This window comes from Chlorocebus sabaeus, chromosome 21 (assembly GCF_047675955.1).
Source record: "Chlorocebus sabaeus isolate Y175 chromosome 21, mChlSab1.0.hap1, whole genome shotgun sequence".
Classification (NCBI taxonomy): Eukaryota; Metazoa; Chordata; class Mammalia; order Primates; family Cercopithecidae; genus Chlorocebus; species Chlorocebus sabaeus.
In genome coordinates, this window is record NC_132924.1 from 101,915,088 (window position 1) to 101,929,632 (window position 14,545).

General features: G+C 39.2%; 1 protein-coding gene across 2 annotated transcripts in view; it reads right to left on the reverse strand.

The window, feature by feature from the left end:
• TNPO3 (transportin 3) overlaps window positions 1-14,545 on the reverse strand; it is a 99,776-nt gene that overhangs the window by 34,715 nt on the left and 50,516 nt on the right. For both annotated transcript variants that reach the window (XM_007982872.3, XM_007982873.3), the window contains 6 exons: window positions 11,020-11,195; window positions 10,391-10,529; window positions 7,379-7,525; window positions 3,869-3,976; window positions 2,048-2,139; window positions 26-165 (listed from right to left, as the gene is read on the reverse strand). In XM_007982872.3, coding sequence (XP_007981063.1) covers window positions 26-165; window positions 2,048-2,139; window positions 3,869-3,976; window positions 7,379-7,525; window positions 10,391-10,529; window positions 11,020-11,195 — 802 coding nt within the window. The remainder of the gene's footprint in view (window positions 1-25; window positions 166-2,047; window positions 2,140-3,868; window positions 3,977-7,378; window positions 7,526-10,390; window positions 10,530-11,019; window positions 11,196-14,545) is intronic.

Below are 14,545 nucleotides of genomic sequence, written 5' to 3' on the forward strand. Positions count from 1 at the left end.
GGCAGAGGAGAGAGATTACACATACCAAGGAACTGAGGATTTCGATCAACGACTTCACTCATCTCTCCAACCAATTCAATGCTGGTGTATCGAACAGCCGTATGTACAGTCTCTGGGAGGCGGACAACTCCTTCTAGGACTTCCACAAGTGTTGGATTGTTCTCCCTGAGTATAGGCGGTAAGTACTTACAGTTACTGATTTCAGAGGTTGTATTCTGGCCAAATAACAGGCTGTGATGACACACAGCATTGCTAAAGAGCTTCTTTCTAAATAACTATTAAAATAAAAGTACTTGGTATTTGTTATGAAAGATTTTCAAATCCTCAAAAAAGAGGAAAAGATAGAAATGAAAGATATTGTTTCAGGAAAAGCATACTGCTCCTTAATATTCTGAATGCCAGTAAAGTGTCTAAAGACACATCAAGCTGGAGAGGCAGACATTTACTGTGGATGAATGTCTTCTTTTAAAGAATCTATTTTATTTCGTCCTATAGCTGCAGCACCTAGAACAGTGCCTGGCACATAGTGGGCACTCAATAAATATTGCTGAATGGCTAAACAGATGAATGAATAATTCTGATAGACCACTCTTTGTTGTTATTCTCCAAAGATTTCCTACACCTGGATATTGGAAACTTTAAGAACAGGTAAGTATGGGCAGCCAGCTCACTAACTGAAAGAACAAGAAAATAAGCTGCAGGAATAGATTAAGTTGCCCCGATTTGGAACATGAGGGAAAACTAAAGTTAACCAAACACTTTCCACAGCTCCATGAGTTTACCTGTTCCCTCTCCTTCTCCCTCTGCCCCCGACAAAATATACTGGCTAAATGCCTTTTGAGTTGAGTGGAGGATGCCCCCAAAGTGGCAGAACTTAATCCAGAAATAAAAGATGTTTAAAATGTAAATAATATCCTGGATTAGAGCAAGACCACCCTCTGCTGAGAAGCTAGACTATTAAGTCCTTTTATATGCACTAAAAAATTATAATTATGCAGTTGGCTTGAAATGCAGATAAACAAAAAAATATATTGAATCTCTCATTTATGCCTTATGTTTCCTAGGGACACTAAATCAATTAATGAAGACTATCCAGGCATCATTTTTCAAACCAAGACATATTAGTTAGAATATTAATGATTTTAATAAGCTTCAGACTTGTCACAGAAGGTTCAAAATGACACCAAAATGGGTTTAAGAGTAAATAGTGTGGTATATAATTAAGGACCAGGACTTCTTAATAGACAAAAATAAACCTATTCAACCTCCTTAATATGTACTGGATTAGAAACAATATCCCACTGACGAGGCCCTGAAAGGCAGCTAAGAAAGAAGCACTGTGCTTTTTATAAATACCTGCCTTAATCATCTCTCCAATCAAGACTGAATATAGAGCTTGACTGCAGGTATCACGTCACAATTCAGCGTGGCAGATATTAACATCGATTTATATACTCATGGCACAAAGTAAATTCTGTCTCTAGGGCTTCATACCATAAATAGAATTTCTATGCAATTAGAAGTAACATTTGAATAATTTGAAATTTTTCAATGGCAATAACAAAAACGGTAACTGCCCTTTAGATCTGGCTCTTTTAGGTGAAAAGGTACCTAGGCCTTGCCTCTCTGAAACTCAAAACAATGTAATTAATTTTGTAAGGATAACTTACCCAAGGTCACAAAAGCAGAAAACCCAAATTAGTGTCTATTCAATTGCTTTTAAGCAAATACCAACAATTAAACAGTCTAACAAATTCTTTACCATACCAACTTTCACAAGGGAGCCTCAGTTGGAAAAATAAATCAGCATTCTAATTCCTAGCATCAAGAATAAAATAATTTCAACTCTAGGAAATGTTGTTAAAACATGGTATCAGCAATTCAGGAGACCCTGGACTAGACTCTAGAAGTCAGAAGACTAGACAGCACAACAGAAGTAAGAAGTTCTAAAAGTCTCAGGTATATACCATATAAGGAAAAAAAATAGTGTAATTTTCCTTCCTCCTGATATTTAGAGTTCCCAGCAAAAGACTTATGAGACACTCACGGATCAACACTCTTTGCTATAGCAGCCATGATAAAGAGAACCGCTTCTGTCACCTCCCAGGGTGGGTTGCCTTCTTTCAGAGTAGAATATAACTAGAGAAGAAGAGGTGGATTATGGATCCATTAAAAGGAAAACAGAATGCCAAAACAAACAAAACAAAAAATCCAGTTAAAGTAAATCCTGCTCCTTGTTTCTAAATCTAATTATCTCTCAAGCCAGATGAGAATATTATTTTCATTTTTTTTACATCATTACTAACTAGGAATAACTATTTTAATATTTGAAATAAACCCATTTAGACTCCCAAGAGTTTATCAAAATTATCATCTGCCCCCAGAAAATGACTACTATGAGAAAAACAAAACACTGTACATGAGTGTCTTTTCCTGGTCCTGATAATAACTAATAAATACATAAACACACTTAAAATACAGATACAATGTAAATCCTCTATATATGTATTGGCTTTACATTTCTATTGTTTTAACTACTTGCCTGCATCAGCACTGGTAGTACTGACTGAATTCCTAAAAAGCAGCTGTTTAGAAGCACCTATCACAATACTGTATCCAAGCAGAATTAATTTTTTTAAAAAAGGTACACCTAGCAGAATACTCTGAGATGTTCTGGTCCAGAATTTCCCAGATTATATCCACCTACAGAACGTGACTAACTAATATTTTACAGTCAAATAACAGACACTGCTAGGGAAGGCAAAATTAAACAGCTCTCTTGTTATACAACTTCATAGAGCCTTTAATATACTATTTATACCATTTCCTAATTTTAATTAATGATATAACTTTTTTTTTGGCAAAAAACATCTCATGGGGTTGGTGTTCCACAGACTGTATCTTGAACAGTATTGATAATTTACATAAATTTGTAAATTAAGTCAAAGGATTGAGAAGATCAAAGGATTTCTCAAAGCCATAGAGCTAAAGAGAGAAGAGCTGAAATCTGAGCAGAGGTCATCTGTCTAAGATCCAGGGATCTCATTTAAGTGGCTTTCTAAGAATCCCCAACTCTTCACAGATGGGTCAGTAAGCATGCTTTGCTTAATATAATGAAAATAGTTATACTGTTATTAACATTTTTTAGATTGTATGACTCCCAAATATACAACAAATGACTGAATTACCAAAAAAAAAAAAAAAAACAAAAAATTTAGGTTACTTCAGTATTGCCGTGATAAAGCTTCCAAAGTAGTATTTCAGAGCTCATTAGAGTATAATCCAGCAATATGAAAACTGCCTGATACTAATGTTAAGTGATATGGAATGATGATGACTGTAACCTTATAAGGTAAAATGTTACTCACTGATTGTCAGGAAAACCTCTGGACTATGAATCTTCTACTCTAGCATAGTCACCTCTGGGATGAAACTGCACAGGAATCTAACCATAAGTGTGGACAAAGATAATGCCAAATAACTAAAAGAGTTACCAGGAGTTGGTACGTAATTACTAAAGTAGAAACACTTGCCTATTGTTCCTGGCTAGGTCCAAATTCCCTATAAGTATCCTAGAGGCTTTAATGCTTATCTATGATCTTCTATTCCAGCTGTACAAGTGGAACAGCTATCATTGCAAGCATAGAGAGTAAACCATAACCAAATCATCCATAAACTGCAACTGACTTGTAAAATGTTAAATAAACATAGCTACTATATGCCAGGCAGTGTGCTAGGCACTTGCATATCTATTATCTCATTCAGCCACTAAGATTGAAGAAATAAGATGGAACATTCACAGAAGACACAGAAGTGAACACAATTAAGGCGACCAGTAAAACTAGAAACAATCTCCAAATAGGCTTACCTGAGCAAAACACTCCATAGACCCTATCAAGAAAATCAAGTCCTTTACCAGGTCTGATACCCTCATCCGAAACTCCCCGAAGTCATCAGTCTCCTCAGGCACCCCCTCCTAAAATTTCAAATCAGATAACATTTGTTTTAAACTCACTGTGGCTTTCAATGACCTCTATAAAATTAAGAAGAAAAAAACCATTAAGCAGTCAAGTTTCAATGAACAGAAGTTACCTAAATCATGAGGGTATTTTATTTTAGATAGAGGGTTTCCCAAACTGTGAGGTATGCCAAGTCAACACAACCTATTCTCTGCCTTTACCACGAGAAACTATTTGGTCTGTGTGTGTGTTTTGTATTTTATTTTTATTTTTTTGAGACGGCGCCTCACTCTGTCGCCCAGTCTGGAGTGCAGTGGTGCGATCTCTGCTCACTACAACCTCCACCTCCCAGGTTCCAGTGTTTCTCCTGCCTCAGCCTCCCAGGTAACTGGAATTAAAGGCACACACCACAACGCCTGGCTAATTTTTCTATTTTTAGTAGAGACAGGGTTTCACCATGTTGGCCAGGCTGGTCTTGATGTCCTGACCTCAAGTAAGCTGCCCACGTCGGCCTCCCAAAGTGTTAGCCACCATGAGCCAGCGTGCCCGGCTGTGTTTTGTATTTCTAAGCTACAGCTTGTTCTGTTATTGGAAAAATGTGGCTTGGTGAGAGTGAGAAGTGACCTGGAAGAAGTAGTAAATTAACTAATAAGCCTATCTAGAGAAGGTCAGCTCTTTAGTGCCAAACAAACCTCTGAAGATTTATGTTTCAAGATCTACCAAAATCAACCACTGTCACAATAACTTCACATAGAAAATATAATTTTATTTTCATTTTTGAGACAAGGCCTCGCTCTGTCGCCCAGGCTGGAGTGCAGTGACTTGATCTTGGCTCCCTGCAGCCTTGACCTCCTAGGCTCAAGCAATCCTCCCACCTCAGCTCCCGAGCAGCTGGGACTATAGGTATGTACCACCACGCCTGCCTAATTTTTATATTTTTTGTAGAGTTGGGGTTTTGCCATGTTGCCCAGGCTGGTCTCGAACTCCTGAGCTCAAGCAATCTGCCCGCCTTGCCTCCCAAAGTACTGGGATTACAGGCATGAGCCACACGCCTGGCCTCAATTAATTTTTAAAATTTTCTGTAGAGATAAGGTCTCACTATATTGCCCAGGCTGGTCTCAAACTCCCAGGTTCAAGTGATCCTCCCGCCTGGGCCTTCCAAAGTGCTGGGATTACAGATGTGAGCCATCATGCCCAGCCCAGAATTTTAAACTTAAAAAAAATTTAATGTAGGTGGACAGATACATAAAACTAGCATAGTAAAACATGAATAGTGGAATTTAGGTGGTAGGTATACAGATGTTCTCTATGACATTATTTCATGTTTGCTGTGCATTTGAAATTTGTCATTAAAAAATTTAAACATCATTTATATTCCACGGTTTCCTATTACAAACACTTCTGTATCTTTTCTATTCTGACACACTTCTGTAAGTAAACAAAGAGTTAGCAATTATAAGATGGTTAAAGGCATGTATGAGAATCTTGGGCCCAAATACCTGGGAAAAGCCCTTAGTACTATTGAGAATTGCTAATCTAGTTCAACCTCCTTGCTTTAAGATGAAGAAATTAAGGTCAAGGAATGAGGAGGAAATGATGGCTATCTCAGATGAGATAATGGCTAACATTATAAAGCACTATACAAATTATAAAGCACTATATACACTTACAAAATAAGAAATTACTCACAAGGGAAATGGTGCCACAGATTCAGCGAAGGCAAAAAAGGGATCAAGCACAAAGGGGCCCTGCTTTATAAATCAGGCTTCCAAATAAAATGTAGCTGAAGACAGGAGTCGTCACTTTATTTTATTTTTTTGAGACTGAGTCTGGCTCTATTGCCCAGGCTGGAGTGCAGTGGCACAATCTCGGCTCACTGCAACCTCCGCCTCCTGGGTTCAAGTGATTCTCCTGCCTCAGTCTCCTGTGTAGCTGAGATTACAGGCACCCGGCACCATGCCCGGCTAATTTTTCTATTTTTAGTAGAGATGGGGTTTTGCCATGTTGGCCAGGCTGGTCTCAAACTCCTGACCTCAAGTGATCCACCCACCTCGGCCTCCGAGTGGTGGGTGCAGTCTGAAAACCACTAGACTAAATCATGACTAAGGTTGTGTGGAGATACAAAATACCATGACTCAAACAAAATACTAACATTAAAATTAAGAGAATAGCACGTGGGATTTAATTGTAAGCAATAAAACTTACTGCAGGTCCTAGATTAAAGGACGGATTCAACCAACTAACAGGATGAAATAAATGTGGCAAAATTTGAAGAGATTAAGCATGATGTTTGAAGAGTTTTCTAATAAACTAATAAAATTTCTAGTATTTTTTTCTAAACTAATAGATTTCTATATTCTTTTAAACTATAAAATGAGTATAAATAAGATTTTTAAAATGTGTATGTTCGTGGGGCAAAATCATACACACAAATATTTCACTTTTGTATTAGTTTTCATCTAACCACTTACTTTCTACTATTAATAAGAGTCAAAATTTTGGTTGGGCGTGGTGGCTCATGCCTGTAATCCCAGCACTTTGGGAGGCCGTGGTGGGTGGATCACAAGGTCAGGAGATTGAGACCACCCTGGCTAACATGGTGAAACTCCGTCTCTACTAAAGATACAAAAAATTAGTCGGGCGTGGTGGCGGGCACCTGTAGTCCCAACTACTCAAGAGGCTGAGACAGGAGAATGGCGTGAACCTGGAAGGTAGAGTTTGCAGTGAGCCGAGATGGCGCCACTGTACTCCAGCCTGGGCGACAGAGCAAGACTCCATCTCAAAAAAAAAAAAAGGAGTACAAAATTTTACATTCTGATTTTTCTCTTACCATACCATCATTTCACTACCTTTTAATTGCTCCATCAAGTTGCTAAATCATAACTCTTCTTATATGATTCATATAACTCTTATTATACTGCTGTATATGGGTTTATAATTTTTACTTTTATTGATAACATTTTGTATATAAAATAGCTGTTTTTTCTTCTGCAGATTTAAGATAAATTCCTAGGAAAAGAATTACTGGTTTAGCTGGAGTGTTTTTTGTTTGTTTTTGTTTTTTCCTAAACAGGCCTAACAGATTATACTGGTACTGACTTCTTCAGTATAAGCTGTAGAGTGACAAAACCTGCCAATCCTCCCACCTCAGCCTCCTGAGTAGCTAGGACTACAGGCATGTGCCACTAGGCCCGGCTAATTTTTTTAAATTTCTTTTTGTAGAGACAGGGGTCTCTCTATGTTGCCCGGGCTGGTCTTCCTCTAGCAATCCATCCATCTTGGCCTCCCAAAGTGCTGGGACTACAGACATGAGCCAGGGTACCCAGCCAGGTTTATTATCTATCTTCTCAGTTCCTTTTCAAGTTGGCACTGACAAGAGGAAGAAATTAAGATTTGAAGAGGTAGAGAAGGGAACTTACATGGTCTGGTTCCAGCTGGCAGTGTCGAGCCAAGGCGTGAAGCAGCCTCTGAATGTAAGCTTTGAAGATGCCATGAATAACTTCATCATTAGTTTTGTACAAATGCTCCCCGAGTCGGTACCAAAAGTTAAATGAAATTTCTACTACCTGTTAGGTTAAAAGAGATGATTTATTTGAATGGGAAAGGAATAGAATAAGAAGGCATTTTATTATCACCATGACCATACAGGAAGAAAGATATATTTTTAAATAATATGAGTGGAGTCAGTTAAGAAGTCACCTTTTCTCTAGCAGATTTACTATTATCTCCCCAAATTGTCTTCCCATGTTAGGCCCAAATCTCCATTTAGAATGACTGGCTTTACATTCCATTTAGTCCTGAGGTAATGCCTCCAAAAGTACACTGAATTTTGAATTTAGAGAAAACGATAGCAGACACGGAAGTCTTTATTTTTATTTATTTTTTAGAGACAGAGTTTCATTCTGTTGCCCCAGCTAGAGTGCAGTGGCACGAGCACATCTCACTGCTGCCTCTAACTCCTGGGCTCAAGCGATCCTCCTGCCTCAGCCTCCCAAGTAGCTGGGACTACAGGTACACACCACCAATCTCAGCTAATTTTTTTTTTTTTTTAAGTAGAAACAGGGTCTCGCCATCTTGCCCAGGATAGTTTTGAATTCCTGCCCTCAAGTAATCCTCCCACCTAGGTCTCCCAAAGTGCTGGGACTACAGGCATGAGCCACCGCTTCCAATTTTATTTTACTTAAAACAAATTTCAGCCAGGTGCAAAACACCATCTCTACAAAAAACACAAAAATTAGCCAGGCATGTAGGTGGCGCATGCCTGTATTCTCAGCTACTCAGGAGGCTGAGGTTGGAGGATCACCTGAGCCCAGGAGGCTGAGGCTACAGTGAGCTGTGATCGCACCACAGCATTCCAGCCTGGGCAACAGAGTGAGACCCTGTCTCAAAAGATATATGTTTTTTCTTTAGAGACAGGGTCACCTAGGCTGGAGTGCAGCGGGGCACAATCATAGCTCACTGCAGCCTTGAACTTCTGGGCTCAAGCGATTCTTCCACACAGCCTCCTGAGTAGCTAGGAGGAATACAGGCACTTGCCACCATGTCCGGCTAATTTTTAAAATTTTTCTGCAGAGACAGGGTCTTGCTCTGCCATCTAGGCTGGAGTGCAGTGGTGTAATCATGGCTCACTGCAGCCTCGAACTCCTGGGCTCAAGCGATCCTCCCATTCAGCCTCCTGAGTAGCTGGGATGAGAGGTGTGCGCCAGCACACCCAGCTAATTTTTAAAATTTTCTGTAGAGACAAGGTCTTCCAATGTTGCCCAGGCTGGTCTCGAACTCCTGGGCTCAAGCAATCCTCCCACCTCAGCCGCCAAGTGTTAGAGGTATGAACCTCATTAGAGGTATGAACCACTATGCCCAGCCAGAAGTCTTTTTTATTCATTTATTTATTTATTTTGAGATGGAGTCTTGCTCCATCACCCAGGCTGGAGTACAGTGGCGCGATCTTGGCTCACTGCAACCTCCACCTCCTGGGTTCAAGTGATCCTCCTGCCTCAGCCTCCTGAGTAGCTGGATTACAGGCCCGCGCCATCACCCCAGCTAATTTTTGTATTTTTAGTAGAGACGGGGTTTCACCATGTTGGTCAGGCTGTCCTCAAACTGCTGACCTTATGATCTGCCTGCCTCGGCCTCCCAAGGTGCTGACAGGCGTGAGTCACCGAGCCTGGCCAGAAGTCTTTTTTAAAGTATTTTTCTGAAACTTCTGAAATCACTGCATTGAATGTTTGAGATTCAAAATCATCTGTAACTCCTGAACATAACTGATTCAGCTTCATGTCACTTTTATTCACCTGTTTTCTTGAGTGTGAGAGAAAGGGAGAAAAGGCCTGGGATTTTACTCGTAGCCTCTTTTCCATATGGCACTGTTTAAAGGAGTGATAATTGTGTGGGGTTACATTCTCCCAGAAATGTTTTGGGTTCCACTCAAATCTAGGTATCCTCATGACATTACGTAAAACAAATAAACCTTGTCTTGCATGTGATAACAGAAAACGGGTCGAGAGTCACAGGACCACTGTGCCTAAGGCACAGTAAGAGGGTCCCTACCATCCTTTTCCCATCAAGGATCCAAAACAGAGCTATTTAAAACAATGTCGAACTTGGGAGCACTTCTTTCTCACTTTTTTTTTTTTTTTTGAGATGGAGTTTTGCTCTTGTCGCCCAGGCTGGAGTACAGTGTCCTGATCTCAGCTCACTGCAACCTCTACCTCCCGGTTCAAGCAATTCTCCTGCCTCAGCCTCCCAAGTAGCTGGGTTATTATAGGTATGAGCCACCTCGCCCGACTAATTTTTGTATTTTTAGTGGAGAGGGTTTCACCATGTTGGCCAGGCTGGTCTCAAACTCCTGACCTCAAGTGATCTGCCTGCCTTGACCTCCCAAAGTGCTGGGATTACAGGCGTAAGCCACCAAGGCCAACCCTTTCTCATTTCTTATACTATAAAACTTCTCAAATAAATTAGATTTTTAAAAATCTAGCAAACCTCGGTAGGTAGGGTGTCAAGAATTTTGAATGACAGAGACCCTTAAGTCTTTTCAATCCCTTTGTCATTCTCATCCATCATTTGGAGAAAAATTGGGGATGTTAAGACTTGTGGAGGTATAGTTAGAATTTGGTGTTTTTTAGCTGTAAAGCTCTAGAGAATAAGTCAAGCTAGACAAGGGGTTCACTGGAAAGGCTTGCTTTCTAACGAGTTCCTTGAAGGGTCTACCACAGTCAGCCCAGCCAACCAGGTAAGAAAATAGAGATGGACACAATGCAGAAACCCAAATATATATATTTTTAAATTCCAAAACAGAGGAAATCACATTAATTAAAAACAAGACTATAATTTCTCAACAATAAAAAGCTGGGCATGAGGTAATGAAATATAGATAATATGCAGCACACAACTTGGAGAATAATAGCCTTAGAATATAGCATAAACACTACCTCATATTGAGGATGTCCTGCACAGATAAGAAGCAGCTCCAGAGTTCGGAGGTCCCCAAGACCTTGGCCTGGAGTACAAACAATTTTTTCAAGAAAAGTTTCACATAGTTCAGTGAAAATACGGCAGTAATTCAGAACTCTGTAGAAGACAGGCGAATGAGAACAATGAGTCAGAAATCTGGATATTATAAGTATATACAGGCACAGTTAATCAAATAAATAAAAGGTTCCTCAGTCTAAGGGACATCTAGTGATTATTTACTATGTTGTATCACAATCCCCATGACAGACACCTTTACCTAGATCATACACTCCTACACATGTGATGTGTCAGTTCAAATTCTCAATTATTAAAACATTTGAATAAAAATTCCCATCAAATCACACTTGATATTTTAAAATTTGTCTCTAATTTTTAAAGCCTTAGCATTTCTATGGTAATTCTACAAACCCCGCATCCAATTTGCCACTCTCGGTTCAGAGGAGCGTAGTAGAGTGTCTTTAGGAAGCAACTATCTGTACATTTACAGAATCACCGAGAATCACAAATGACAGATGAATAATAAAAAGTGACTTAAAAGAATGACCAGACTGTAGGTAAACCCAGGGCTCCAGACTTAATTACTCACTTGTCTAAATCTTCACGCGCCACAGCCATATGATAGGCAGTCTCCAACGTCAGCACTCCCTGAAAAAGTTGCATAGCTAATGGCAAGTTAGTCTCCACATTCTCAATGGCATAGAGAGCTGAGCATACACAGTCTGAAGCAGCTTCATGTAGGTTAGATGAGGTCTTATCCTGTTGCTGGGGAGGTAGCAGGAATAGGGAAGTAAGAAGTATGATCACTAAGGAGTGATCTACAGTTGGCCCTGCATACCCTAGGGTTCAACCAAGCATCGATAGAAAATATTCAAAATATAAGCAAATAATAATACAATGAAACACACAAATTTAAAAATTACCCTATAACAACTATTTACATAGCATTTACATTGTATTAGGTATTATAAGTAATTTAGAGGTTATTTAGAGTATATGGGAAGATGTGGGTAGGTTATATGCAAATACTGCACCATTTTATATAAGGGACTAGGGCATCTATGTATTTTGGAAACTGTGCACAGAGGGGCAGGGGTAGTGGGTGGTCCTGGAACCAATCCTTTGAGGACAGTGATGGATAAGTATAATAGGAAAACAATTAGAGCCTCTTTCTTTCTTTCAGTTACAGCCTCTTTCTGAACATGTACTTTAAATGTGTAACAGTCAAGTCATAGGCTTCCATGAGAAAACATCCATCAATCTTCCCAATCCTATTTCTGTTTCCTTATATGTCAAGCAAACCAGTCTTTCTGTCCCTAAGTCATGGTCATATCATTTGTAATCTCCATGTTCTTGTTCACACCAGCCCCTCCAAATGGAATGCCATGTGTTTCCTACCCTATTCTAGTGTGTGAAAATCTTTTCCATCCTTTTTCTGATATTCAGGTGCTACCTAAAATGAAAGGGCTCAACAAGTATCAAAGACACATACCTAAACACATCATTGTGAAATTTCAGAATACCGAAGTTAAACAAAGGTCCAAATGGAATGCCATGTGTTCCCTACCCTATTCTAGTGTGTGAAAATCTTTTCCATCCTTTTTCTGATATTCAAGCACTGCCTAAAATGAAAGGGCTCAACAAGTATCAAAGACACATACCTAAACAAATCACTGTGAAATTTCAGAATACCAAAGTTAAACAAAGGTCTGTAAAATTTCTGGGGAAGAGAGAAGGAGGTAATAGTAGCAAGCAGAAATCAGAGTTCTCCAACATTTCATTAACAATGATGCACACTAGTAAAGAAGAATAAGGCCTCTGAACTTTTGAAGGAAAATAATATTCAACCTACAACTTTATAACTAGCTGAGCCATCAATCAAGATTGAAAGCAAAATAAAAATAGTTCTCAGGCATGCAAAAATTCCAAGTTTACTTTCCATTATATCTTTCCTGAAGATGTTATCTGAGGGGGTTTGAAAGAAACAGCTAACTTTTTAATCCAGAAAGCACAGTAAAGACAAGTCCCAAGATGGCGGGGAGTAGATCTAAAGAACTGATGCGAATCAGAGCAGACCAAAAGGGCCAAGAAGGGAATCCTCCTGGGTTTCTAGTGAAGAGAGCACAGTTGAGAGGTTAAATGCACTTAGTAAGGGCATATTAGTCTTCCTTGAAAAAATTTTTTAAAAGGATATTTAAAATCTCCAGTGGGACAAAAAGCTATACAAGCAGGTTTGGGAGAGCACAAAGATGCAAATTATTCATTAGGTTATTCTTAGATTGAATAGTGGGTTCAAAGATTCTCATTATATTATCAAGTTATTAAAAGGTAAGTGTTCGAGCTGGGCGCGGTAGCACACACTTGTAATCCCAGCACTTTGGGAGGCAGGCAGATCACAAGGTCAGGAGATCGAGACCATCCTGGCTAACACGGTGAAACCCTGTCTCTACTAAAAATACAAAAAATTAGCCAGGCATGGTGGCATACACCTGTAGTCCCAGCTACTCAGGAGGCTGAGGCAGGAGAATCATTTGAACCCAGAGGGCAAAAGTTGCCGTGAGCTGAGATTGTGCCACTGCACTCCAGCCTGGGCGACAGAGCGAGACTCTGTCTCAAGAATAAATAAATAAATAGTAAGTGTTCATACTTATTCTTTTGTATATATCAAGTATTTTAAGTTTTTTTTAAAAGCTATTGGGGGAAAGTTGTACAAGAAAGTCGTGGTCCAAACATAAAGCAAATTAAAATATGACATGGGCCAGGTGTGGTGGCTCACATCTGTAATCTCAGTATTTTTGGGAGGCTGAGGTGGAAGAATCGCTTGAGGCCGGTTCGAGACTAGCCTGGGCAACAAAGAGAGACCCTGTCTCTAAAAAAAATTAAAAATTAGCCAGGCATGGTGGCACATGCCTATAACCCAGCTACTTGGGAGGCTGAGGCGGGAAGATTGCTTGAAGCCAGGAGTTTGAGACTACAGTGAGCTACGATCATGCCAATGGAGCTACTCCAGTCTGCACAACAGAGAGACACCCTAACTCCCTGTGACACTCCCCCCGAAAAGAAAAAAAGTAGCATGATTTTAAACCACTGAATGAATGTAAAAATGAGAATACATTTTACCCTGACTCTAGATAAACACTCTTACTAGTGACAGAGGGGTCCTGACACTGGATCAGTAGAGGAGATAATATAATCCTAGCATACTACTTAACTGCTTCCTTACTCCAATCCCAATTCCCAGAAATTACCACTGTTAAGTTTGAAGTATATTCTAGACTGTCCTCCATTTATATGTAATCACATGTAAATTTTTTAAACAAAAGTGGGACATGACTTTATTTACAGTGATTACTCTTCATACTATTTGTTGAGGTGGTAATATTATCATTATTGAGGAAGGATACCAACATACATGGAGACAGACAATGGCAAGCAAAACAATGACTAGCGTCCTAATTTTCCTGAGACTTAGCTTCTGATGCAAAAATGACAGCAGAAATACACTACCACTGACAAGCCAAATGTCTCCTTGAAGAACGTCTTTCTTTTCTTTAATTGACAGTGGCATCGATCTAGCATCATGGTACTATCTTCTAAGTAATAGTGCATCCGCATACATTCAGAATACATGCAGCTTCCATACTAATACATCTTCACTGAAGGAAACCCTCCAGCAGAAAAAGACAAAGTTTTTCACCTCTCCAAACACCCCTTCAATAATATTTATGCTTAAGATAATGTTATATTTCTTGTTCTAAAATGTAATCGTATTCTAATGACTCCCTACCTCCTATCTACCAAGACTGTACTACTAGGCACTGCTACTTTCAAAGCTTAAAGAAGAAATACACAAGTATATAAAAATACATTAGTACTTACTCTACTAATCTCAAAAACCCAAATCCATTTTGCACATACAATGATGTTTAACTAATCTCAACTACAAAGATAGTATCTTCATCTATAATTGTCTCTGGGTGCACTAAACATAATTTTTAATTCTTTCTGTTCTGTTTTTTCCTAAACTTGTGATGCACATATAATTATATCATGGAAATGTCTAGGATTCAATGACCATTATTGAAATACATAATTTTATATTTTTAAAACGAGGA